Raw genomic sequence first — 26247 nt, 5'->3', positions numbered from 1 at the left:
TTTTGCTAAAGCGAAAAAAGAAATGACGTCACGCGCGCAAATGCCGTTAGTGAGAGGAAGAAGTTCATCAGAAAATTTGATTTTTTCAGCTTTGCTGCGTGAACAAATGTAAAACGAAAAAAGGCGTCAGACGACGAAACAAAAAATAACTTAGAATGCCAAAAATTGCTAGAAAACTTGGGGTTATTTTAATGAAAAGAGTTTAGTAAAATCTGAAAATTTTAGTGTTGATTTTGAGGATCTGATGATTTTTTTTACAATTTATCACCGAATTTGCTGCAAACCTTATATTTTTCTAGCGCTTGAGCGTTGACACGTTAAACCAATTTGTTGCAACCCGGATCTGAGTCACATACACTTTCAGCACTGAATCATAGTAAATCCATTCTGATTTTTACTCTGTCAAGAGTTCTGATCATGGCACTTATTAGACATTTCATGGTAAAATTCATGATAAAATTCTGAATTCTCTCTGAACATAATGACCCTTTTTTCTGTAAAAACTATGTTTAGGATGTGCCATTATGCTGATTTTAGTCTGCACATCATGAGAATCAGCTTTGCTCAACTCATTTCTAATGGTTTTGGTAAAAAAAACGCTATAGGCAATGTAAAAATCACATTGCTATTAATTAATTTGTTATTAACATACTTTGGAAGTATTATCTAAAAAAAATGTTCCAATAACATTTAAATAACATGTTTTCTAGTTTGTTTTAGCTTTCTCTATTAGTTTGTTAATTCTGCACTCCTCATTCTGCATTCCTGATTCGCCATTCCCATTTTGTCGAGAAAATTGCATTCACTGGTTGAAGGTACTCGATACCTGCCTCCTGAACTGTGTTCGCCGACGGCAGTTGTCAACACATGTCGGCCAGGAAGAGCTGCCATCGTCTCGAATTGTGAACGTTGCAGACATCGGAAGGTTCACAGATGCCGAACAACACACAGGTTGAAAACAAATTGTGCAGAAAGCCCAAAATTTGCAAGCATCAGCGAAAAACAATGAAATTCACTAAAAACAGAATCAAACGCGCAATTTGACAAAGAGGTTAATAATAAAACTAAAGATTAAGTTGAAAATAACTAATTTGAAGCAACATTAAATTGCAAAAATCACACTTCATTCTAAGAACAAGCAAAGTTTTGTTATAGAACAAACTGCGGTGCAGAATAAAACATAGCAGACTACAGTCTAGCGAACTGCTCTCAAACTCCAGTCTGGACACTTAGTCTGGACATATGCAATTTTTGGGTCATTACCATTATAGCCCCCCCCAAGCATAGTGGGCATGTAACCTATACCCCCCCCCCCCAATCATGGTAATTATACCATAATGGGGGGGCTATATTTTCACGGAGGGGCTATAATGGGAAAGACCCCAATTTTTAACGCACGATAATCTGGACATAGGCAATTTTGAACGCACGAAAGTTTGGACACGAGGACTTTTCAACGCGCGATGAACGCACGAAAGTCTGGACATAGGCACTTTCCGTCTGGGAGAGTATGGACATAGACACTTTCCGTCTGGGACGGCCTGGACATATCGACTTTCGGTCTGGCATTCGAATGTTCGTCCTGACGGGTTAAAGAGTTAAACATAGCCGGCAGATTGTCAGAATAGCTGCAAAAGAATAGACCTGCGTGCCACATAATAGAGATAGAAACAGATACAGATCTAAATTGAAAAATCGATGCCTCTAAAAAAACTAGGTAGAAACAGTCAGCGATAAATTAAAAGGTTGTTTAAATTCTCCTCGCAGAAGCCTCTTATTATGGACCTTTACTGCACATATGAGTTCCTTTGACCTCGAACAGTTTCAAATTAAACTTAAGATTTAAAGTGCAAAAGTCATTTTATTGAGTGAGGTAAGTCACGTATGATCATTTGACTTTTTCAGCTTTGCTGCGTGAACAAATGTAAAACGAAAAAAGGCGTCAGACGACGAAACAAAAAATAACCAAGAGCACCGCAATATAGCTTCGCTCAGCTTACAGCTTCGCAGCTATAATTAACTCTTTACCCCGTCAGGACGAAAACTCAAATGGGACAAGACTGAAAATCGGTCAAGCAAATAATCACAGAAAATGAACGCAGGACCAATTTAATTGCTACAGAATTTGTTTGAGAGCAATTCAACAACAGTGAAAAAGGTTCTCAAGTTCAGACCAGTGCATACAACCAAAAAATTAATAATAACAAACATGATACTAAATGTAAAATGAAACAGTGTGGTTTTCTTATATAACAAACAAATTCACGAAAACAAATTTATTATGTAAAGTGCTCCTAGACTTCAATTTAGCTGCGATTTTTTTGCTGCACTTATAGTTATAGTTATACTTTTTCAAGGAAATGATCAAAATTACCAGCAAATTTGACAAAAAGCCAGACAAGGCGAGAGAAAAACCTTTGAAAAAAATGAGGTTGGTAAAAACAACTGCTCAATCAACAAAGTGCTGTGCAGGAAAGTTGAGAAACGAAAAATTTCATGCAAAAAAATCAAAAAGAACGAAAAAATCATTTCATAATACAGAAACTAGGAACGTTCGAACTTAGGCAGACAGTTTTTTGAAAATCAAGATTAGAGAATAGACTTAAAATCTTCAGCAAAAAATTCGCTGCTAAATTTTACCATGATTCATCAAACTCTTTGAACACTGATAAAATGAGAGCCGCCAAATGGCGATACCCCTCTCCGAATCTATGAAAATGGAAGGGGAAGCATTTTTGCCTTTTTGAAGTGCAAGCCAAGTTCCTGGCTCAAATAAGCATTATTATTGGAAACAACAATTGGATCCAAGTCTTTTCGCCTCATGTGTCTCGTAATTTTGACTTTCGATGGCCAAACAGCATCAATAAATTCCTTGTATTTATCGAGAATGAAGTCCACTGAGCGAAAGTTAACATCGTTGTCGCCAACTATTACGAGAATGTGGCTAAAATTGGATGCATAGTTTGCCAGATGAATAAGATCTCTGCAACTTCGACCACCTAGTGGTTCATACTCAGCGCTGCAAAAAAATGCTTTAAGTCAATAATTGGAAAATTTTAGATTGAAGAAATATGATTGAAGGAATATTCAAGAGAAATCATCACTGATTAAAGAATTATGTTACCTATAGAATTGCAGCTCTTCATCTTGTTCAATGTAAACCATTGCGTCTCGAAGGTTTGAGTCGCCGATCACTAAATAGCTCCTCTGAAATACAAAAACAGAAATGAGATATGGAAATGATAAATCAGTTTTACTGAGAGTTTTTTTTAATTTCCCTTGAAAAAAGTCCACGCCGACCTTAAGAGCTTTGGATGTATTTAAATAGCGTTTAATGCATGAATTTCAATGTGTCTTGTCCGCATTTATTTTGCCTAAAAGAAATTAGAAAAACAGTGGGTCAAAAAAAGAGATGAGAACAGAAACAAAATGCGCCGCACTCAAAAAATTTTATAATTGGTTATAGTTTCAATTATGGATAAACAGACAAAAGATAGCTCCATAGAAATGAAAGACTAAACTTAGATTCAAAGAAGTTTTTGAAAATCAGATTTTCAAGAATGCTCAAATACATCGGACAGTTTAATGACAAAAAAGTTTTTATTAGACACTGTACTTGTTTCTTCCGACAGTTTTATGCAAAACACTTTTTGCAAATTTTCAACAGGTATTAGGTTTTCTGCTTCAGTGGGCTCTACTTGATAGAAATAATTCTCAACAGGTCCAATCTCTTTAACGACTGAAAACTTTTGAATGTTCGCCAATGTTTTCCCAAAAAAAGGAGGACACAAAAATTTGATGAAGTTCTGGATTTGGCCAAATACTGTTTGATTCTCGTAAAAGAAGCTGACAAAACAGTTTCCTAACTTCGACCTTTTGTAGGCTGGCGAGTCGAAGTACACATTTTTATGTACGTGACGGTTTGAGAAAACTGCGTTAGGATATAATTCCCTACCCTGAATGAGAGCTTCTGTTTCAACAAATTCGTTGGGTCCAGCTTCATCGTCAGTATTTTTGGAGAGTTTTGAAAACAGTGGTTGCAGTCTTTCGTCCTGAATATCTACTTCGGATAATTTATGGCGTTGGAGCATTCTTCTGCAAATTATTTCGCACTCGGAAGTCGAACCGCTGAAAACTTCTCCCAGGGATCGATTCGCCGCTTCAAAACTCATTGCCGACTGACAATGTAGGGGCCCCAGCCTTTGGACTTGGTCCGGCAAATGTCTCAAATTATGCACATTAATTGTTTCAATTTTTGCTTCGTCTCCGTGAACCGTCACAATTTCTTGACAAAACCGATCCAAAAAAAAACTTTGCTTTTGTTACATTTTCATTTCTGCTTGATTCCAGAAGAAGCTTTATTCCAAAAACTAAATTAGTTAGGTGATTGTACAATACATCTCCGATTCTCTCAAAGAACACGATTGGGCTTAAGTATAGTAGCCAATTTAACATTTCGTTGGCCTTGTACTGAGACATCTCTTCAAGTGGTCGAACTTTTCGAGAAAAAGAAATCATTTCTCTGGGACATGACAATTCGGAGATGAGAATTGAAACTAGCTCTTTACTTGGCCCGGAAAGTGACTGATAGCACAATTTTAGGACAGCTGGAAAAACACCAATTAAAACGCAGTGCATATAATCGATGGGCGCAGTGAGTGGTAAGCCATCGATGAGATCCGAAAAGGGACTTCTACCCTTAACTCCAACAACATTGGTCACCTTTTTACGCTGAGAGTCTCCGCTGTCTGTATATAGGAATTATTTATGGAAGGCTCCCTTATTGCACCTTGTTGTTCGAACGGATAGTACGCGTGAGTTTTTCCTATTGTAACGCCTTTCGCTGTACAATAGTGGCATCCGTAGAAACCATTGAATTTCATCATATTGAGCAGGTGGTTTTTAGCACCCAAGTCAGAAATCAGAAGTCGACCTTTGAAAAAAAATTTGTAACTCAACGTTTCATCGATTTCAATTAAAAGTCCTGTAGCAATTTCATCCCTCAAATTAGGGACAATTTTGCTCCTTGAAGGGACAGTGTCACTAACAACCAATGCTGCAAGAACAATATTTTTTCTCGATAGTCGCAATTTTGGGGGTAGATCAGCAATTTGAACCCATATGGGCCAGAGTTCTTTTTTAAACGTGGACTTCTTAATGTTAACGCCGTCAGTAAAAAAAATCAAATTAATACCAACAGAATTGTCGGCGTTTACTTCGGCAATAGGGCAAATAGTTGGATTGAAGTCCTTACTAGGGTCGAGTCTGCGAGTTTCCGAATACGAAAATAATTCACGGAGCGATCGTTTAATAATATCTCCCAACTGGAAACGGAACGTCAGAACACAAAACGTTTGTTCTGGTTTCTTATCCAGGATACGTAGTGAGCTGTTGAACTGATTTTTGACGTTTTTGATATGCGAAAAACCAGAAGGAAAATTATTTTGCTCCGGTAAAAGTGCCTTTACTATCGAAAAAAAAGTGCTGCTGCACTCATCGGATAAATTAAATTTGGAACAAAATAGACTAGCCAAAGCAGACGCGTCTTTAGTGCTAGCCTTGCTGCCTGGAAAAAGTTTTTCTTCAAGTGTGTTTTTCTGATTATCTTCCCGCAAAAAAGTAGTCGAATGCTCCACTGTAATAGTAGATACTGAACAGCTTAAAGACACTTGTTGTCGCAATGGTGATGAAGCTCGAAGAAGTTTAGAATTTCTAGAGTCACTAGTACTTTGGCGCGATGGGGACACAGATTCGGGAACACCTTGCTCCCATCCAGCAACAGTGGTATCATGAGAACTATCAGAATTGTTGGCACCGGCATCATTAAACTCTTCTAGAGTATCACAAGATGCAAGTTTATTAGGAGGGCAATTTCTGTTGAAAAAATCGTTTTGCAAACAGCGAAAGTTTTCGGGGGATCCATCACAACTCAATGGGCTGCTAGCGAGATTATTGAAAATCTCTATCAGTTCTCGGCCTTTAATTCGACGGCGCTTTGAATTCGGAGGAGATTGGTGGTTCTCTTGTTCTTCAGGTATTTGATTGACAACTTCTGTGCAAATTTCTTGTAGAAGACACTCAAACACTATATCAAAAGCAATTTCCTCCTGATCCGATCTTAACTTCAAATTACAGGTTCGACAAAGACAGCAATTATACTCGAAGAACTCAGCTCCATATTTGACAAACAATTCATCTCCTGGTTTGATTTTCTTTATGGCTCGAAGTTGTACAATTCCCAAATCACTACTTAGATCGTATTGACAGTTTGGATTACAGTCAGAATTTACGAATCTAATAGGTCCGAGCGGTAACAGCTGATCACCAGTTCGCTCTGAGGTCATTACAGAAAGGTTTTTAACCACGCCAACAGGGATAGGTCTTATAAAACCAACCGGATTTCTTCTAAAAACAAAAGGAGGCTGCACAACAGTTTTCCCGGTGTAAGTAAGCCGATACCCACCGTATTGGTCGTGGCATATAAGAAAATGTGGCGCCAAATTTTTATAGGCTCTTGAAACAGTTTCGTAGACATCCCTCCAGATAGCATCGTTTTCTAGCTTTCGAAGTAGGAGACTCTCTCTCATGGGCTCGACGCATGTCATAGCTTTCCTGTCAGACGTTTCCACGAAATTTTTCACAGCGAAAGAATCACACTGGGCGAGCAACGACCAATCCACTTTCCGAGAAAGCATGTCATCTGGAAAATAGAGTAAATGAAACCTAAAAATATCAACTTTTCGAAGCAACCCGACCAACTTTAAAACTTTACTCATTTTGCATATTGAGAGGAAAGGAAAACCAAGTCCAGCAACTTGATTCTGACGAAAAAGTGCCAAAATCAGGCCAGGTCCAGCAACCTCACCAATTTTAATATTTTACTCACTTTGCATATTGAGAGAAATGGAAAACCAAGTCCAGCAACTTGATTTTGAGGAAAAGGTGCCAAAATTAGGACAGGTCCAGCAACCTGACCAACTTTAATACTGTACTCACTTTGCACATTGAGAGGAATGGAAAACCAAGTCCAGCAACTTGATTCTGACGAAAAAGTGCCAAAATCAGGCCAGGTCCAGCAACCTCACCAACTTTAATACTTTACTCACTTTGCATATTGAGAGAAATGGAAAACCAAGTCCAGCAACTTGATTCTGACGAAAAAGTGCCAAAATCAGGCCAGGTCCAGCAACCTCACCAACTTTAATACTTTACTCACTTTACATATTGAGAGGAATGGAAAACCAAGTCCGGCAACTTGATTCTGAGGAAAAGGTGCCGAAATCAGGCCAGGTCCAGCAACCTGACCAACTTTAATACTTTACTCACTTTGCACATTGAGAGGAATGGAAAACCAAGTCCAGCAACTTGATTCTGACGAAAAAGTGCCAAAATCAGGCCAGGTCCAGCAACCTCACCAACTTTAATACTTTACTCACTTTGCATATTGAGAGAAATGGAAAACCAAGTCCAGCAACTTGATTTTGAGGAAAAAGTGCCAAAATCAGGCCAGGTCCAGCAACCTGACCTACTTTAATACTTTACTCACTTTGCATATTGAGAGAAATGGAAAACCAAGTCCAGCAACTTGATTTTCAGGAAAAAGTGCCAAAATCAGGCCAGGTCCAGCAACCTGACCAACTTTAGTACTTTACTCACTTTGCATAATGAGAGGAATGGAAAACCAAGTCCAGCAACTTGATTCTGAGGGAAAAGTGCCAAAACCAGTCCAGGTCCAGCAACCTGACCAACTTTAAAACTTTACTCATTTTGCATATTGAGAGGAATGGAAAACCAAGTCCAGCAACTTGATTTTGAGAAAAAAAAGTGCCAAAATCAGGTCAGGTCCTGCAACCTGACCATGCATATTGAGTGAAATGGAAAACCAAGTCCAGCAACTTGATTTTCAGGAAAAAGTGCCAAAATCAGGTCAGGTCCAGCAACCTGACCTACTTTAATATTTTACTCACTTTGCATATTGAGAGAAATGGAAAACCAAGTCCAGCAACTTGATTCTGAGGGAAAAGTGCCAAAATCAGGCCAGGTCCAGCAACCTCACCAACTTTAGTACTTTACTCACTTTGCATATTGAGAGGAATGGAAAACCAAGTCCAGCAACTTGATTCTGAGGGTAAAGTGCCAAAATCAGTCCATGTCCAGCAACCTGACCAACTTTAAAAATTTACTCATTTTGCATATTGAGAGGAATGGAAAACCAAGTCCAGCAACTTGATTCTGATGAAAAAGCGCCAACATCAGGCCAGGTCCAGCAACCTGACCAACTTTAATACTTTACTCACTTTGCATATTGAGACGAATGGAAAACCAAGTCCAGCAACTTGATTTTGAGGAAAAGGTGCCAAAATCAGGCCAGGTCCAGCAAACTGACCAACTTTAATACTTTACTCACTTTGCATATTGAGACGAATGGAAAACCAAGTCCAGCAACTTGATTCTGAGGAAAAAGTGCCAAAATCAGTCCAGGTCCAGCAACCTGACCAACTTTAATACTTTACTCACTTTGCATATTGAGAGGAATGGAAAACCAAGTCCAGCAACTTGATTCTGAGGAAAAGGTGCCAAAATCAGGCCAGGTCCAGCAACCTGACCAACTTTAATATTTTACTCACTTTGCATATTGAGAGAAATGGAAAACCAAGTCCAGCAACTTGATTTTGAGGAAAAAGTGCCAAAATCAGGTCTGGTCCAGCAACCTGACCAACTTTAATACTTAACTCACTTTGCATATTGAGAGAAATGGAAAACCAAGTCCAGCAACTTGATTTTCAGGAAAGTGCCAAAATCAGGTCAGGTCCAGCAACCTGACCAACTTTAATACTTTACTCACTTTGCATATTGAGAGAAATGGAAAACCAAGTCCAGCAACTTGATTTTCAGGAAAAAATGCCAAAATCAGGTCAGGTCCAGCAACCTGACCAACTTTAATACTTAACTCACTTTGCATATTGAGAGAAATGGAAAACCAAGTCCAGCAACTTGATTTTCAGGAAAAGGTGCCAAAATCAGGCCAGGTCCAGCAACCGGACCAACTTTAATACTTTACTCACTTTGCATATTGAGAGAAATGGAAGACCAAGTCCAGCAACTTGATTTTCAGGAAAAAGTGCCAAAATCAGGCCAGGTCCAGCAACCTGACCTACTTTAATACTTTACTCACTTTGCATATTGAGAGAAATGGAAAACCAAGTCCAGCAACTTGATTTTCAGGAAAAAGTGCCAAAATCAGGTCAGGTCCAGCAACCTGACCAACTTTAATACTTTACTCACTTTGCATATTGAGAGAAATGGAAAACCAAGTCCAGCAAATTGATTTTCAGGAAAAAGTGCCAAAATCAGGTCACGTCCAGCAACCTGACCTACTTTAATACTTTACTCACTTTGCATATTGAGAGAAATGGAAAACCAAGTCCAGCAACTTGATTTTGAGGAAAAAGTGCCAAAATCAGGTCTGGTCCAGCAACCTGACAAACTTTAATACTTAACTCATTTTGCATATTGAGAGAAATGGAAAACCAAGTCCAGCAACTTGATTTTCAGGAAAAAGTGCCAAAATCAGGTCAGGTCCAGCAACCTGACCAACTTTAATACTTTACTCACTTTGCATATTGAGAGAAATGGAAAACCAAGTCCAGCAACTTGATTTTCAGGAAAAAGTGCCAAAATCAGGTCAGGTCCAGCAACCTGACCTACTTTAATACTTTACTCACTTTGCATATTGAGAGAAATGGAAAACCAAGTCCAGCAACTTGATTTTGAGGAAAAAGTGCCAAAATCAGGTCAGGTCCAGCAACCTGACCAACTTTAAAACTTAACTCACTTTGCATTTTGAGAGAAATGGAAAACCAAGTCCAGCAACTTGATTTTCAGGAAAAGGTGCCAAAATCAGGCCAGGTCCAGCAACCGGACCAACTTTAATACTTTACTCCTTTTGCATATTGAGGGAAATGGAAAACCAAGTCCAGCAACTTGATTTTGAGGAAAAAGTGCCAAAATCAGGTCAGGTCCAGCAACCTGACCTACTTTAATACTTTACTCACTTTGCATATTGAGAGAAATGGAAAACCAAGTCCAGCAACTTGATTTTCAGGAAAAAGTGCCAAAATCAGGTCAGGTCCAGCAACCTGACCAACTTTAATACTTTACTCACTTTGCATATTGAGAGAAATGGAAAACCAAGTCCAGCAACTTGATTTTCAGGAAAAAGTGCCAAAATCAGGTCACGTCCAGCAACCTGACCTACTTTAATACTTTACTCACTTTGCATATTGAGAGAAATTGAAAACCAAGTCCAGCAACTTGATTTTGAGGAAAAAGTGCCAAAATCAGGTCAGGTCCAGCAACCTGACCAACTTTAATACTTAACTCACTTTGCATATTGAGAGAAATGGAAAACCAAGTCCAGCAACTTGATTTTCAGGAAAAGGTGCCAAAATCGGGTCAGGTCCAGCAACCTGACCTAATTTAATACTTTACTCACTTTGCATATTGAAAGAAATGGAAAACCAAGTCCAGCAACTTGATTTTGAGGAAAAAGTGCCAAAATCAGGTCAGGTCCAGCAATCTGACCAACTTTAATACTTAACTTACTTTGCATATTGAGAGAAATGGAAAACCAAGTCCAGCAACTTGATTCTGAGGAAAAAGTGCCAAAATCAGGTCAGGTCCAGCAACCTGACCAACTTTAATACTTTACTCACTTTGCATATTGAGAGGAATGGAAAACCAAATCCAGCAACTTGATTCTGAGGAAAAAGTGCCAAAATCAGGTCAGGTCCAGCAACCTGACACATTCTAAAACTTTACTCATTTTGCATTTTCAGAGAAATGGAAAACCAAGTCCAGCAACTTGATTTTGAGGAAAAAGTGCCAAAATCAGGTCAGGTCCAGCAACCTGACCAACTCTTATACTTTACTCATTTTGCATTTTCAGAGAAATGGAAAACCAAGTCCAGCAACTTGATTTTCAGGAAAAAGTGCCAAAATCAGGTCAGGTCCAGCAACCTGACCAACTCTAAAACTTTACTCATTTTGCATTTTCAGAGAAATGGAAAACCAAGTCCAGCAACTTGATTTTGAGGAAAAAGTGCCAAAATCAGGTCAGGTCCAGCAACCTGACCAACTCTTATACTTTACTCATTTTGCATTTTCAGAGAAATGGAAAACCAAGTCCAGCAACTTGATTTTCAGGAAAAAGTGCCAAAATCAGGTCAGGTCCAGCAACCTGACCAACTTTAATACTTTACTCACTTTGCATATTGAGAGAAATGGAAAACCAAGTCCAGCAACTTGATTTTGAGGAAAAAGTGCCAAAATCAGGTCAGGTCCAGCAACCTGACCTACTTTAATACTTTACTCACTTTGCATATTGAGAGAAATGGAAAACCAAGTCCAGCAACTTGATTTTCAGGAAAAAGTACCAAATCAGGTCAGGTCCAGCAACCTGACCTACTTTAATACTTTACTCACTTTACAAATTGAGAGAAATGGAAAGCCAAGTCCAGCAACTTGATTTTCAGGAAAAAGTGCCAAAAATCAGGTCAGGTCCAGCAACCTGACCTACTTTAATAGTTTACTCACTTTGCATATTGAGAGAAATGGAAAACCAAGTCCAGTAACTTGATTTTCAGGAAAAAGTGCCAAAATCAGGTCAGGTCCAGCAACTTGACCAACTTTAATACTTTACTCACTTTGCATATTGAGAGAAATGGAAAACCAAGTCCAGCAACTTGATTTTGAGGAAAAAGTGCCAAAATCAGGTCAGGTCCAGCAACCTGACCTACTTTAATACTTTACTCACTTTGCATATTGAGAGAAATGGAAAACCAAGTCCAGCAACTTGATTTTCAGGAAAAAGTGCCAAAATCAGGTCAGGTCCAGCAACCTGACCAACTTTAATACTTTACTCACTTTGCATATTGAGAGAAATGGAAAACCAAGTCCAGCAACTTGATTTTGAGGAAAAAGTGCCAAAATCAGGTCAGGTCCAGCAACCTGACCTACTTTAATACTTTACTCACTTTGCATATTGAGAGAAATGGAAAACCAAGTCCAGCAACTTGATTTTCAGGAAAAAGTGCCAAAATCAGGTCAGGTCCAGCAACCTGACCAACTTTAATACTTTACTCACTTTGCATATTGAGAGAAATGAAAAACCAAGTCCAGCAACTTGATTTTGAGGAAAAAGTGCCAAAATCAGGTCAGGTCCAGCAACCTGACCAACTCTAATACTTTACTCATTTTGCATTTTCAGAGAAATGGAAAACCAAGTCCAGCAACTTGATTTTGAGGAAAAAGTGCCAAAATCAGGTCAGGTCCAGCAACCTGACCTACTTTAATACTTTACTCACTTTGCATATTGAGAGAAATGGAAAACCAAGTCCAGCAACTTGATTTTCAGGAAAAAGTACCAAATCAGGTCAGGTCCAGCAACCTGACCTACTTTAATACTTTACTCACTTTACAAATTGAGAGAAATGGAAAGCCAAGTCCAGCAACTTGATTTTCAGGAAAAAGTGCCAAAATCAGGTCAGGTCCAGCAACCTGACCTACTTTAATACTTTACTCACTTTGCATATTGAGAGAAATGGAAAACCAAGTCCAGTAACTTGATTTTCAGGAAAAAGTGCCAAAATCAGGTCAGGTCCAGCAACCTGACCAACTTTAATACTTTACTCACTTTGCATATTGAGAGAAATGGAAAACCAAGTCCAGCAACTTGATTTTGAGGAAAAAGTGCCAAAATCAGGTCAGGTCCAGCAACCTGACCTACTTTAATACTTTACTCACTTTGCATATTGAGAGAAATGGAAAACCAAGTCCAGCAACTTGATTTTCAGGAAAAAGTGCCAAAATCAGGTCAGGTCCAGCAACCTGACCAACTTTAATACTTTACTCACTTTGCATATTGAGAGAAATGGAAAACCAAGTCCAGCAACTTGATTTTGAGGAAAAAGTGCCAAAATCAGGTCAGGTCCAGCAACCTGACCTACTTTAATACTTTACTCACTTTGCATATTGAGAGAAATGGAAAACCAAGTCCAGCAACTTGATTTTCAGGAAAAAGTGCCAAAATCAGGTCAGGTCCAGCAACCTGACCAACTTTAATACTTTACTCACTTTGCATATTGAGAGAAATGAAAAACCAAGTCCAGCAACTTGATTTTGAGGAAAAAGTGCCAAAATCAGGTCAGGTCCAGCAACCTGACCAACTCTAATACTTTACTCATTTTGCATTTTCAGAGAAATGGAAAACCAAGTCCAGCAACTTGATTTTCAGGAAAAAGTACCAAATCAGGTCAGGTCCAGCAACCTGACCTACTTTAATACTTTACTCACTTTACAAATTGAGAGAAATGGAAAGCCAAGTCCAGCAACTTGATTTTCAGGAAAAAGTGCCAAAATCAGGTCAGGTCCAGCAACCTGACCTACTTTAATACTTTACTCACTTTGCATATTGAGAGAAATGGAAAACCAAGTCCAGTAACTTGATTTTCAGGAAAAAGTGCCAAAATCAGGTCAGGTCCAGCAACCTGACCAACTTTAATACTTTACTCACTTTGCATATTGAGAGAAATGGAAAACCAAGTCCAGCAACTTGATTTTGAGGAAAAAGTGCCAAAATCAGGTCAGGTCCAGCAACCTGACCTACTTTAATACTTTACTCACTTTGCATATTGAGAGAAATGGAAAACCAAGTCCAGCAACTTGATTTTCAGGAAAAAGTGCCAAAATCAGGTCAGGTCCAGCAACCTGACCAACTTTAATACTTTACTCACTTTGCATATTGAGAGAAATGGAAAACCAAGTCCAGCAACTTGATTTTGAGGAAAAAGTGCCAAAATCAAGTCAGGTCCAGCAACCTGACCTACTTTAATACTTTACTCACTTTGCATATTGAGAGAAATGGAAAACCAAGTCCAGCAACTTGATTTTCAGGAAAAAGTGCCAAAATCAGGTCAGGTCCAGCAACCTGACCAACTTTAATACTTTACTCACTTTGCATATTGAGAGAAATGAAAAACCAAGTCCAGCAACTTGATTTTGAGGAAAAAGTGCCAAAATCAGGTCAGGTCCAGCAACCTGACCAACTCTAATACTTTACTCATTTTGCATTTTCAGAGAAATGGAAAACCAAGTCCAGCAACTTGATTTTCAGGAAAAAGTGCCAAAATCAGGTCAGGTCCAGCAACCTGACCAACTTTAATACTTTACACACTTTGCATATTGAGAGAAATGGAAAACCAAGTCCAGCAACTTGATTTTGAGGAAAAAGTGCCAAAATCAGGTCAGGTCCAGCAACCTGACCAACTCTAATACTTTACTCATTTTGCATTTTCAGAGAAATGGAAAACCAAGTCCAGCAACTTGATTTTAAGGAAAAAGTGCCAAAGTCAGGTCAGGTCCAGCAACCTGACCAACTTTAATACTTTACTCACTTTGCATATTGAGAGAAATGGAAAACCAAGTCCAGCAACTTGATTTTCAGGAAAAAAACGTACTCTAATAAATCTAAGGAATAAAATACATCAAATTTCAAAATAAGTTCAAATATGCAAAGAAACCAAACAAAAAGTTTTTATGAACTTCTAAAAGAATGTTATCTGATAAAATACGACGTTCAGCAACGTGACTGAATAGTTCAATACACAAAAAGATCATTAAACAACAGCTGATAACAAGGAATCTGAGTAATACATTGTATCAAAATTTTAGTAAACACTGAGCATTTGATTCTTGTTTATATTAAGTTTGAATCTCAATATTTCAACTTCATGCGAAACGCTGACTAAGCATTGTCCATAATGTTTGCATTATTAGCCTGTTGTTGAAGAACATGATTTTCGGTATCAAAGTCATCCAATCTGTCACTTGAACATCCTTCCTGGCTTTTGCGCTCAGCTGACCGTATTTCGTTGCCCAAATTGTTTAGGCTTGTCTTAGCTAGTTCGTACATGCACAGCCACTTTTCGTCAAATTTCAAGTGAAACAGATCTGCCCAATAAACAAAAATGTGCTCATTTTGAGTGACAATTTTTCATTTATTATATCTCAACTTTACAGATTTTTTAGTTTATTTTAAAGATTGATTTCAGACAAGAACAGAAGCAAACCTTTAAACAATTTTTTCCTGATTGGTGAAAAGTCAGTGCGAGGTTCTTTCCCCTGCTTCGTCTTCATTTTGGGGGAGAGCATGTGTGTTTTAAGCTCGTCACGAGTCCAGAGTTCCTTTGACGCGTTTCGTCCCAACAATTGCGCGGTCGCCCCTCCTATGAGAGCCAGATCTTTCCCTTTTCCGGGGCCTTTGGTTATCTCCAGAAGTGGTTGATCTCCCGAAGAAATGTGCTTTGGCACGGGAAGAAGAACACCAAGTTTTGAGACTTCCGTTGACTAAAAAATTTGCTTCAAATTTTGACTAAACATGCTTCAAAAATAATAAACATTTGTTGAATCTCACCAGTTGCCTAATAGCATTCGATGACATCTGGATCTCGCGATAGTTTCTGTTTGCTAAAGCCTTGAGTTCGGGCCTGAACTCCGTCATGCAGTTCACTATCAAATTAGCGGCCTCCAAAATTTTGTCTGCTGCTTCCTTTACAGCACGTGCAGCCTCAAAATCTGCCCGTTTCACCTCAAGCTCTGTTATTTCGTCTGGGTTGACATATCTTGGCAACTTCATCTTTTTGTTACCCGGAGTCGAACTGTGTTTCGGTTGCTCAATCTCTCTTCGCTTCCCACCCTAAAGGTCAGTTCAAACTCACACAATTTTTTGTATAGCCAAACAAACCTCCAGTATAACGCCAAAATACAATTTACCTCGCTGGAAGTTATTTGACCTCCACTGCAATTAAGCTGATCTCCGTCGATTCCGCTGTTATGATGCTGACTATTAAATATGCCGCTATTATCGAAATTTCTTTCGAAAACTCCGCTGGTCTCAGCTTCAAATCGGTCAATTCTATTTGGCTTATTGGTCTTCATGTTTTCCTTCTGGACATTGTCTAGGCACTCGGAAACGTCTTGTGGATCTAAAAAAGGACAATCCTCATCTTCGTCACGTAGCTGGTTGACACTTTTTCTACTTTGCTGCTGCAGTTCATTGTTTTGATCATCACAATGTAGTCGTCTTTTGACACCTTGGGAGTTGATGTCGCCACTCAACAATACTTGGTTCACATTGTCGTATAGCGTCAAATCCGGGTCGACAACGGGTATCAAGGGTAGGTAACTCATATCTCCATTCGATTCGATCACCTTTACCCATGTGCTTTCTCGCAAGTTATCACAAAAATCTTTGTGTCCAACTGCGATAACTGTTGCTTTCCACAAAAAATTATCCGTTCGTGGATTTTTGAGTTTGAATCTGACGTCGAAAACAGATTCAGCCTTCACTTCAAGCCGTTGCCCCTAATCGAGGCAGATGCTGTTGTGCAGGCTCCAGATAGTATCGCACGTCAAGTCCTCATAGTATATCAAGAAAAACTTGTTTTTCAACTGATCTCTGGCAACTCGCTTAGCCTCATCGATGACCTTCCGACTACTTGGGCCAAGACCACGAGTACTTCGATTCGGTAACCTTTTCTGGAAAACCTACAGAAAGATGATATGAAGCCAATTACTGTGTTTATAGCTAATATCACTAGCAAATGATTTAAATGATAAAAATAATAATATCAATAATACAGACACACACACATATGTATGTGTGTGTATGCGTGTGTATGTATGTATGTGTGTGTATGTGTATGTATGTATGTATGTATGTGTATGTGTGTGTATGTGTGTGTTTATGTGTGTGTATATATGTGTGTATGTTTGTGTATGTGTGTGTGTGTATGTGTGTCTGTGTGTGTGTTTGTGCGTGTATGTGCGTGTATGTGAGTGTATGTTTGTGTATGTGTGTGTATGTGTGTGTATGTGTGTGCGTATGTGTGTGTGCGTATGTGTGGGTGTATGTGTTTGTGTGTTTATGTGTGTGTATGTGTGTGTGTTTTTGTGTGTATGTGTGTGTATGTGAGTGTATGTGTGTATGCGTGTGTATGTATGTATGTTTGTAAGTGTGTGTATGTGTATGTGTGTGTGTTATGTGTATGTATGTGCGTGTAAATGTGTGTATGTATGTATGTGTGTATATGTGTGTATGTGTGTGTGTTATGTGTATGTATGTGCGTGTAAATGTGTGTATGTATGTATGTGTGTGTATGTGTGTGCGTTTATGTGTGTGTCTGTGTGTGTGTAGGTGTATGTGTGTGTTTATGTGTGTGTATGAGTATGTTTGTGTATGTGTGTGTGTATGTGTGTGTTTATGTGTGTGTATGTGTGTGTATGTTTGTGTATGTATGTGTATTTGTGTGTCTGTGTGTGTTTGTGTGTGTATGTGCGTGTATGTGAGTGTATGTTTGTGTATGTGTGTGTATGTGTGTTTATGTAGGGGTTTATGTGTGTGTTTATGTGTGTGTGTATGTGTGTGTTTGTGTGTGTATGTGTGTGTATGTGAGTGTATGTGTGTGTGTGTGCGTGTGTATGTATGTATGTGCGTATGTATGTGTGTGTATATGTATGTGTTATGTATGTATGTGTGTGTATGTATGTATGTGTGTGTATATGTGTGTCCGTGTATGTGTGTGTATGTTTGGGTGTATGTGCGTGATGTGTGTATATGTGTGTGTGCATGTGTGTGTCTTTATGCGTGTGTATGTGTGTGTGTTTGTGTATGTATGTTTGTGTATGTGTGTGTATGTGTGGGTGTATGTGTGTGTGCTTATGTGTGTATGCGTGTGTATGTGTGTGTATGTGTGTGTGTTTATGTGTGTGTACGTGTGTGTATGTTTGTTTATGTATGTGTGTGCCTGTGTGTATGTTTGTTTGTGTATGTGTGTGTCTGTGTGTGTGTAGGTGTATGTGTGTGTTTATGTGTGTGTATGAGTATGTTTGTGTATGTGTGTGTATGTGTGTGTTTATGTGTGTGTATGTGTGTGTATGTTTGTGTATGTATGTGTATTTGTGTGTCTGTGTGTGTTTGTGTGTGTATGTGCGTGTATGTGAGTGTATGTTTGTGTATGTGTGTGTATGTGTGTGTATGTAGGGGTGTATGTGTGTGTTTATGTGTGTGTATGTGTGTGTTTGTGTGTGTATGTGTGTGTATGTGAGTGTATGTGTGTGTGTGCGTGTGTATGTATGTATGTGCGTATGTATGTGTGTGTATATGTATGTGTTATGTGTGTATGTGTGTGTATGTATGTATGTGTGTGTATATGTGTGTCCGTGTATGTGTGTGTATGTTTGGGTGTATGTGCGTGAATGTGTGTATATGTGTGTGTGCATGTGTGTGTCTTTATGTGTGTGTATGTGTGTGTGTTTGTGTATGTATGTTGGTGTATGTGTGTGTATGTGTGGGTGTATGTGTGTTTGCTTATGTGTGTATGCGTGTGTATGTGTGTGTATGTGTGTGTGTTTATGTGTGTGTACGTGTGTGTATGTTTGTGTATGTATGTGTGTGCCTGTGTGTATGTATGTTTGTGTATGTGTGTGCATGTGTGTGTTTATGTGTGTATATGTGTGTATGTGCGTGTTTATGTGTGTGTGTATGTGTGCGTATGTGAGTGTATGTGTGTATGCGTGTGTATGTATGTATGTGTGTATGTGTTATGTGTGTGTCTGTGTATGCGTGTGTATGTGATTGTATGTTTGTGTATGTGTGTGTATATGTGTGTGTATGTGTAGGTGTATGTGTGTATGTGTGTGTGCATGTGTGTGTGTATGTGTGTGTACGTGTGTGTATGTTTGTGTATGTGTGTGTCTGTGTGTGTATGTTTGTGTATGTATGTTTGTGTATGTGTGTGTGTATGTGTGGGTGTATGTGTGTGTTTATGTGTGTATGTGTGTGTGTTGTGTATGTATGTGCGTGTAAATGTGTGTATGTATGTATGTGTGTGTATGTGTGTGCGTTTATGTGTGTGTATGTGTGTGTCTGTTTAGGTGTATGTGTGTGTATGTGTGTATGTTTGTGTATGTCTGTGTATATGTGTGTCTGTGTGTGTGTGTTTGTTTGTGTGTGTATATGATTGTATGTTTGTGTATGTGTGGGTGTATGTGTGTGTTTATGTGTGTGCGTTTATGTGTGTGTATGTGTGTGTCTGTGTGTGTAGGTGTATGTGTGTGTTTATGTGTGTGTATGAGTATGTTTGTGTATGTGTGTGTGTATGTGTGTGTTTATGTGTGTGTATGTGTGTGTATGTTTGTGTATGTATGTGTATTTGTGTGTCTGTGTGTGTTTGTGTGTGTATGTGCGTGTATGTGAGTGTATGTTTGTGTATGTGTGTGTATGTGTGTGTATGTAGGGGTGAATGTGTGTGTTTATGTGTGTGTGTATGTGTGTGTTTGTGTGTGTATGTGTGTGTACGTGAGTGTATGTGTGTGTGTGCGTGTGTATGTATGTATGTGCGTATGTATGTGTGTGTATATGTATGTGTTATGTGTGTATGTGTGTTTATGTATGTATGTGTGTGTATATGTGTGTGTGCATGTGTGTGTCTTTATGTGTGTGTATGTGTGTGTGTTTGTGTATGTATGTTTGTGTATGTGTGTGTATGTGTGGGTGTATGTGTGTGTGCTTATGTGTGTATGCGTGTGTATGTGTGTGTATGTGTGTGTGTTTATGTGTGTGTACGTGTGTGTATGTTTGTGTATGTATGTGTGTGCCTGTGTGTATGTATGTTTGTGTATGTGTGTGTATGTGTGTGTTTATGTGTGTATATGTGTGTATGTGCGTGTTTATGTGTGTGTGTATGTGTGCGTATGTGAGTGTATGTGTGTATGCGTGTGTATGTATGTATGTGTGTATGTGTTATGTGTGTGTCTGTGTTTGCGTGTGTATGTGATTGTATGTTTGTGTATGTGTGTGTATATGTGTGTGTATGTGTAGGTGTATGTGTGTATGTGTGTGTGCATGTGTGTGTATGTGTGTGTACGTGTGTGTATGTTTGTGTATGTGTGTGTCTGTGTGTGTATGTTTGTGTATGTATGTTTGTGTATGTGTGTGTGTATGTGTGGGTGTATGTGTGTGTTTATGTGTGTGTGTTTATGTGTGTGTATGTTTGCGTGTGTATGTGAGTGTATGTGTGTGTATGCGTGTGTAAGTATGTATGTGTGTGTATATGTGTATGTGTATGTATGTGTATGTGTTATGTGTGTGTATGTGTGTGTATGTATGTATGTGTGTGTATATGTGTGTGCGTTTATGTGTGTGTATGTGTGTGTCTGTGTGTATGTGCGTGTATGTTTGTGTATGTATGTTTGTGTATGTGTGTGTATGTGTGGGTGTATGTGTGTGTTTATGTGTGTATATGTGTGTATGTGCGTGTGTTTATGTGTGTGTGTTTGTGTGTGTATGTGTGCGTATGTGAGTGTATGTGTATATGCGTGTGTATGTATGTGTGTATGTGTTATGTGTGTATGTATGTATGTATGTATGTGCGTTTATGCGTGTGTCTGTGTATGCGTGTGTATGTGATTGTATGTTTGTGTATGTGTGTATATGTGTGTGTATGTGTAGGTGTATGTGTGTGAGCTTATGTGTGTGTAAATGTGTGTATGTGTGTATGCGTGTGTATGTGTGTGTGTGTGTTTATGTGTGTGTACGTGTGTGTATGTGTGTGTCTGTGTGTGTATGTGAGTGTATGTTTGTGTATATATGTTTGTGTATGTGTGTATGTGTGGGTGTATGTGTGTGTTTATGTGTGTGTGTGTGTGTTTATGTGTTTGTATGTTTGTGTGTGTATGTGAGTGTATGTGTGTGTATGCGTGTGTAAGTATGTATGTGTGTGTATGTGTATGTATGTGTGTGTGTTATGTGTTTGTATGTGTGTGTACGTATTTATGTGTGTGTATATGTGTGTGCGTGTATGTGTGTGTGTGTGTGTGTCTGTGTATGCGTGTGTATGTGATTGTATTTTTGTGTATGTGTATGTGTGTGTATGTGTAGGTGTATGTGTGTTTATGTGTTTGTGCATGTGTGTGTTTATGTTTGTGTATGTGTGGGTGTATGTGTGCGTATGTGTGTGTATATGTGTATGTATATTTTTGTATGCGTGTGTATGTGGGTGTATGTGTGTGTGTGTTTATGTGTGTGTATGTTTGTGTGTATGTGTGTGTTTGTGTGTGTATGTGTGTACGTGGGTGTATATTTGTATATAAATGTGTGTATGTGTGTGTATGTGTGTGTGTTTATATGTGTTTATGTGTCTGTTTGTATGTGTATGTGAGTGTATGTTTGTGTGTGTGTATATGTGTGTGTGTTTATGTGTGTGTGTGTGTTTGTGTGTGTATGTGTGTTTGTTTGTGTGTGTATGTGTATATGTGTGTTTGTGAGTGTATGTTTGGGTAAGTATGTGTGTATGTATGTGCGTATGTGTTTGTGTATGTGTGTGTATGTGTGTGCTTGTGTGTGTAAATGTTTGTGTGTGTGTTTATGTGTGTGTATGTGTGTGTATGTTTATGTTTGTGTGTGTATGTGAGTGTATGTTTGTGTATGTGTGTATATGTGTGTGCATGTGTGTGCATGTGTGTGTGTATTTATGTGTGTGTGTATGTGTGTGTTTGTGTGTGTGTATGTGAGTGTATATATGTTTGTGTATGTGTGTGTGTGTATGTTTGTGTATGTGTGTGTATGTGAGTGCATGTTTGTTTATGTATGTGTGTGTATGTCTGTGTGTGTTAATGTGTGTGTGTGCATTTGTGTGTATGTGTGTGTCTGTGTATGCGTGTGTATGTGAGTGTATGTTTGTGTTTGTATGTGTGTATGTGTTTGTGTATGTGTGTGCAGGTGTGTGTGTGTATGTGTGTGTTTGTGTGTGCATGTATGTGTTTGTGTGTGTATGTGTGTAAATGTTTGTGTGTGTATGTGTGTGTCTTTATGTGTGTGTATGTTCGTGTATGTGTGTATGTGAGTGTATTTTTGTGTATGTGTGTGTATGTGTATATATATGTGTGTATGTTTGTGTTTGTGTGTGTGTATGTGAGTGTATATATGTTGGTGTATATGTGTGTGTATGTGTGTGTGTTTATGTGTGTGTGTATGTTTGTGTAAATTTTATTCGACAAAGTGAACAACTTATCAGGACCAGTCCCAATATAAAATGAAAAGATTTCAAGCAACTGAAGTCAACAATATCACCCTCCTAAAAAGATCAGCCACTGATTAAAAACAAAACGTAACCGACTAAACGTCGGAAGAATTTCTCTCGAACGACTAGTGGGAGCTCTAATCAATTGCAGCCTGCTTCCGTCGTGGGGGGAAGGAGGGGAGCCTACATGGGACCAATAAATTCAATAGTGGGCTTCAAATAACCACATTAGAGGTTAACATATACAACTATTAAGATTTAAAGTAAGGAAACGAGTTTTGGCGCACTTTTCATTTCACTTTTAAAATTAAATTGCCGCCAATTGAGTTCAGCTGCCTGAATTGGTGATTCAGAGAGAATTTTAGATCACGCAAAACGCAAAAAGTCAAGGGTGTAAAAGTCACTCGAAAAGTCAAAATTGTCAAGCAAAAATTTTGCATAATAAGACACACACGTTTACAATAATTGCTATGACTGCGTTCAATAGCTGCGTTCAAAAGCAATTAATCAAAGATTAACAACTTTTTCTTGCAAGATATTGCAAGATTTATATTGAAAAACACCTTAGAACCCTAGGTAAAAAGCACCCAAGAATATCCGAAAGTGACCTATCCTACGTTGTAGGAACATATATACCGAAAAAAGACGCTGATCTCAAAAGCTCATTAAGTACCATGTCAAGATCTTTGCAAGATTTAGCATGCTTTAATATGTTTCCTATTGAGATGTATGAAGGTTCGATTCAATGGGCAATTTTAGCTCGGATATATCTGCCAACTGAACAAGCAGCCCAGGTCTAGACCTCGACTCATGAAAAGACAATGCTCGACAAAAATGTGCTATGAAAAGACCATACTGGACTCATTTGAGCTATGAAAAGACTTTAGCTGGACTTTAAGGCATTCTGGACTTTAGCTCGACTCAGATTTTTTGCAAAAGACTTTAGCTGGACCCTAAATTTTACAAAAGACTTTGGCTTGACCCAAAGTTTGTGCTGGACTTAAGCTCGACACAATGTTTGCAAACAAAGTCGAGTTAAAGTCTTTTCATGGGTCCATCATTAGTCTTTTCATGGGTCCATCATTAGTCTTTTCATAAGTCTGTTTTTCTGCCATTAACGTTTTGCGTGCAATACATCATATAACGTAGTCAGCATATGTGATCATGCACCTTTTACGATTCAAAAGAACCATAAATACCTCAAAAACCTGCATTATTTTTTTAAAAAAATAGCTAATAATTTTGGTAAGGAAAACAAACTGAATAGCGCCGAAATTTTTTCATGGCTAATGGGACTAGGACCAATATTCTTAAGCTAGCTGGTTTCATTGAATCAAGTAATGTGGTAATATACTCGATCTGAAAAAACTCTTTAACTTAAGAATTGACAAAATTCTTAAGGCTTTTGGCAGATTTCCAACTGATTCTTAAGTTGGACTGCTCTGGTGCAAAACTATTTAGTCTTGCTCCAGTTCTGCTTCTGTATGTACAGAAGCAGGAAATAAATAAAAAGTTTGAATATTGAAAAAAAAACAGACTTATGAAAAGACTAATGGTGGACCCATGAAAAGACCTTAACTCGACTTTGCTGGTTATTAAAAGACTAATGCTGGACCCATGAAAAGACCTTAGCTGGACTTTCTTCGTTATGAAAAGACTTTATCTCGACCCATGAAAAGATATTAGCTCGACTTTTACTAAGAACCTCGACCGTGTAATTATAGTCAATATTGGCCCCCCCTACTAGACTTTTAAAGTCTTTTCATAAGTCGAGGTCTAGGCCTGGGAGGGATTAACATTTTCTCAATTCCGATTGGTCAGCAAAGATATTATATTTTGATACGTCTGCCACGGTTCTACTTCTCACGCCGATTTAGTGTCCCCTGTAATTTAACACCGTGTATAATCACCATCCAATCATTTAATCCCGCAAATTATATAACACCAAATCGGCTTGACACCGTCAATTCATTTATCTATTTCGTCGTCCAAATGAACAATTTGCGATTGTTAAAATATATCTCTTCGCGGCTATTAACAAGTAAAATTCTAATTGATAGCAATGCTATCATTGCTTCATTGCTATCGATCTCGCGTTTCATGTAAATTCATTAATGCTTACATATTGACTTCCCTGGTCAAGCTCACATGTATTTTTACAAAAATCATGCCATCAAAAACTGGCAAAAATCCAATAAAAAAACTAACGTCGCTGCCCTCGACTTGCATTTCTTCGGGTTCAGCTTGGACTTCTTCGGGAGCCTGATTTTGGTTACGTTGAAGAGTAAGAGCAGCCGATACTTCTTGTGGAACAACAGATATTTTTCGAGCTGCCATCTTATTTGCTCTAGTTATTGTCAAATCAGCAAAGCAAATCAAATCTGAAAAAGAATCTGAGTTAAATTGATTAGAAATATATAAACATTATATATAAATATAAATAATCATAATCATAATCTGAGACTGACGACACCTGCGCCCGACGACACCACCCGCGCCCGACGACACCACCCGTGCCCAACGACACCGAAGCTCCATCACCTCTTGTACCTGCACCAACCCCCCCCCCCACCTTACTCCCCCCCCCACCTGACTCCCCCCCCCACCTTACTCCCCCCCCCCCACCTGACTCCCCCCCCCCCCACCTTACTCCCCCCCCACCTTATTCCCCCCTCCCCCACTTTACTCGCCCCCCCCAACATACCCCCCACCTTACCCCCCCCCCCCTTCGCTAAGAAAATCTTCCGTACCTTCTCTCTAACATTTGAGGATTACCTGTACGTTAGTTTTGAAATCGTACCTGCCAATGTCACCTCTGTTCACGATTCGAGGGGATGGCAACTTTTCCCACGGCGCCTGTGTTCAAGCACGCCAACGGCGACTTTGTCGAAGGTTGCAGGTACCGTTTACCTGATTTGTAAATTTTCAAAAAACTGCTACAACGGCACCCCCCCCCCCCCCCGTCTCGTCAGTAATAATATTGAATCTCCTCGTTATAATCTCGCTCGTTATAATCTGCTCGTTATAATCTCCTCGTTATAATCTCCTCAAGAGGATGTTATACTGCTCCCAATACGGAACATATTGAAATAATAGCATTTTCATGCTCAACCAAAATTTTTGATCTCCATTCGAAAATTTCATTTTTTTCTGAAAACTCTATGAACATTATGAAAGAATCAATTCATCATGTTCATCCAACTTTCAGAAAAAAAATGTGTTCTGGGTTTATACTGTACATACTTGGCTAACAAAAGACTCTTCGGTCACTCTGATTCAGTACTGAATCGTCATCTTACTATTGGAATATACTGATTCAGTACTGAAAGTCTATGACACTCGGGTCCGGGAAGACAGAAACAGAGCTTAGTTATTGTTTGTCCTTAACTTAAATTCTTCGTATCATTTTCCGAATCTTAGGTATTTAATAGAAACAAATGGAGTTATTTTGTAAAGAATTAGGACTATTTTAGTTGAAAAAATGGTTTTGTGTACTGAAATCGTCATTTTTTAATTAAATTCCTAAGTTTACAAATGCATTCACTGTTTAACCCATTCTTTTAATTTTCTTACGTTGGCAACACCATACCAGACCAGATTGCGAATGATTATCTTCAGCTTATTAAAAAATTCGGACAAAAAGGTACTTGCAAGTACTACAAAATTATGCTCTCAGTTTGGAAAAGATTAATTATGTTACTCAAACAAATTATAGTTTAATATGCGCAGAAAACTACAGCTTGCCATAGTTTCAAAAAACTGATATGATACTGCCTTCACAGTTGCCTTTTCACCTATTTACTTTTAAAACAGATAACATGATCGTACAATCAAGATAACCTGAATTTTCCTAGATATCCTTTCGAAGTGACCTTTAAATTGAGGAGCAAAACACCACAAGTATTAATGATTACCAAAAACATTGTTTTTTTTGTGAAGTTCTTGAAACGTTTAATTATTTTCCAGACTACTGTACAGGAAATTAGCTAATACTTGAATTGTACTACTATGTCACTACTATGTATATCACTACTATGTCAAAACTGCCAAGGTGTGACATAGTAGTTAATTCAGAATTGTCAATTCTTGCATTCAAAATAACTGAGTG

At 38.6% G+C, this 26247-nt stretch overlaps 1 protein-coding gene across 1 annotated transcript; it reads right to left on the bottom strand.

Annotated features, from left to right (window-relative positions):
* Positions 1 to 2709: 2709 nt before the first annotated feature.
* LOC142340639 (uncharacterized) lies at positions 2710 to 24476 on the bottom strand. Its single transcript, XM_075391330.1, has 3 exons — positions 24348 to 24476; positions 3125 to 3207; positions 2710 to 3019 (listed from the first exon to the last, which is right to left on the bottom strand). Exons 1-3 carry the CDS (start codon positions 24474 to 24476, stop codon positions 2710 to 2712), a joined length of 522 nt encoding a protein of 173 aa, XP_075247445.1.
* Between the last annotated feature and the right edge of the window lie 1771 nt (positions 24477 to 26247).

Source organism: Convolutriloba macropyga, chromosome 6, assembly GCF_964194025.1.
Source record: "Convolutriloba macropyga chromosome 6, txConMacr16.3, whole genome shotgun sequence".
Lineage (NCBI taxonomy): Eukaryota > Metazoa > Xenacoelomorpha > Acoela > Convolutidae > Convolutriloba > Convolutriloba macropyga.
The sequence above is the reverse complement of the archived record's forward strand: the minus strand, read 5'-3'. Positions and strand labels throughout refer to the sequence as shown.

What these genes read in the sequence shown, in the direction of transcription:
- LOC142340639 (XM_075391330.1), bottom strand. Translation starts at nt 24,476, where the DNA reads ATGGCAGCTCGAAAAATATCTGTTGTTCCACAAGAAGTATCGGCTGCT. An exon ending in TGCAAGTCGAGGGCAGCGAC is followed by an intron (nt 3,208 to 24,347) that starts GTTAGTTTTTTT and finishes TTTGTATTTCAG; the next exon opens with AGGAGCTATTTAGTGATCGG. An exon ending in GAAGAGCTGCAATTCTATAG is followed by an intron (nt 3,020 to 3,124) that starts GTAACATAATTC and finishes ATTTTTTTGCAG; the next exon opens with CGCTGAGTATGAACCACTAG.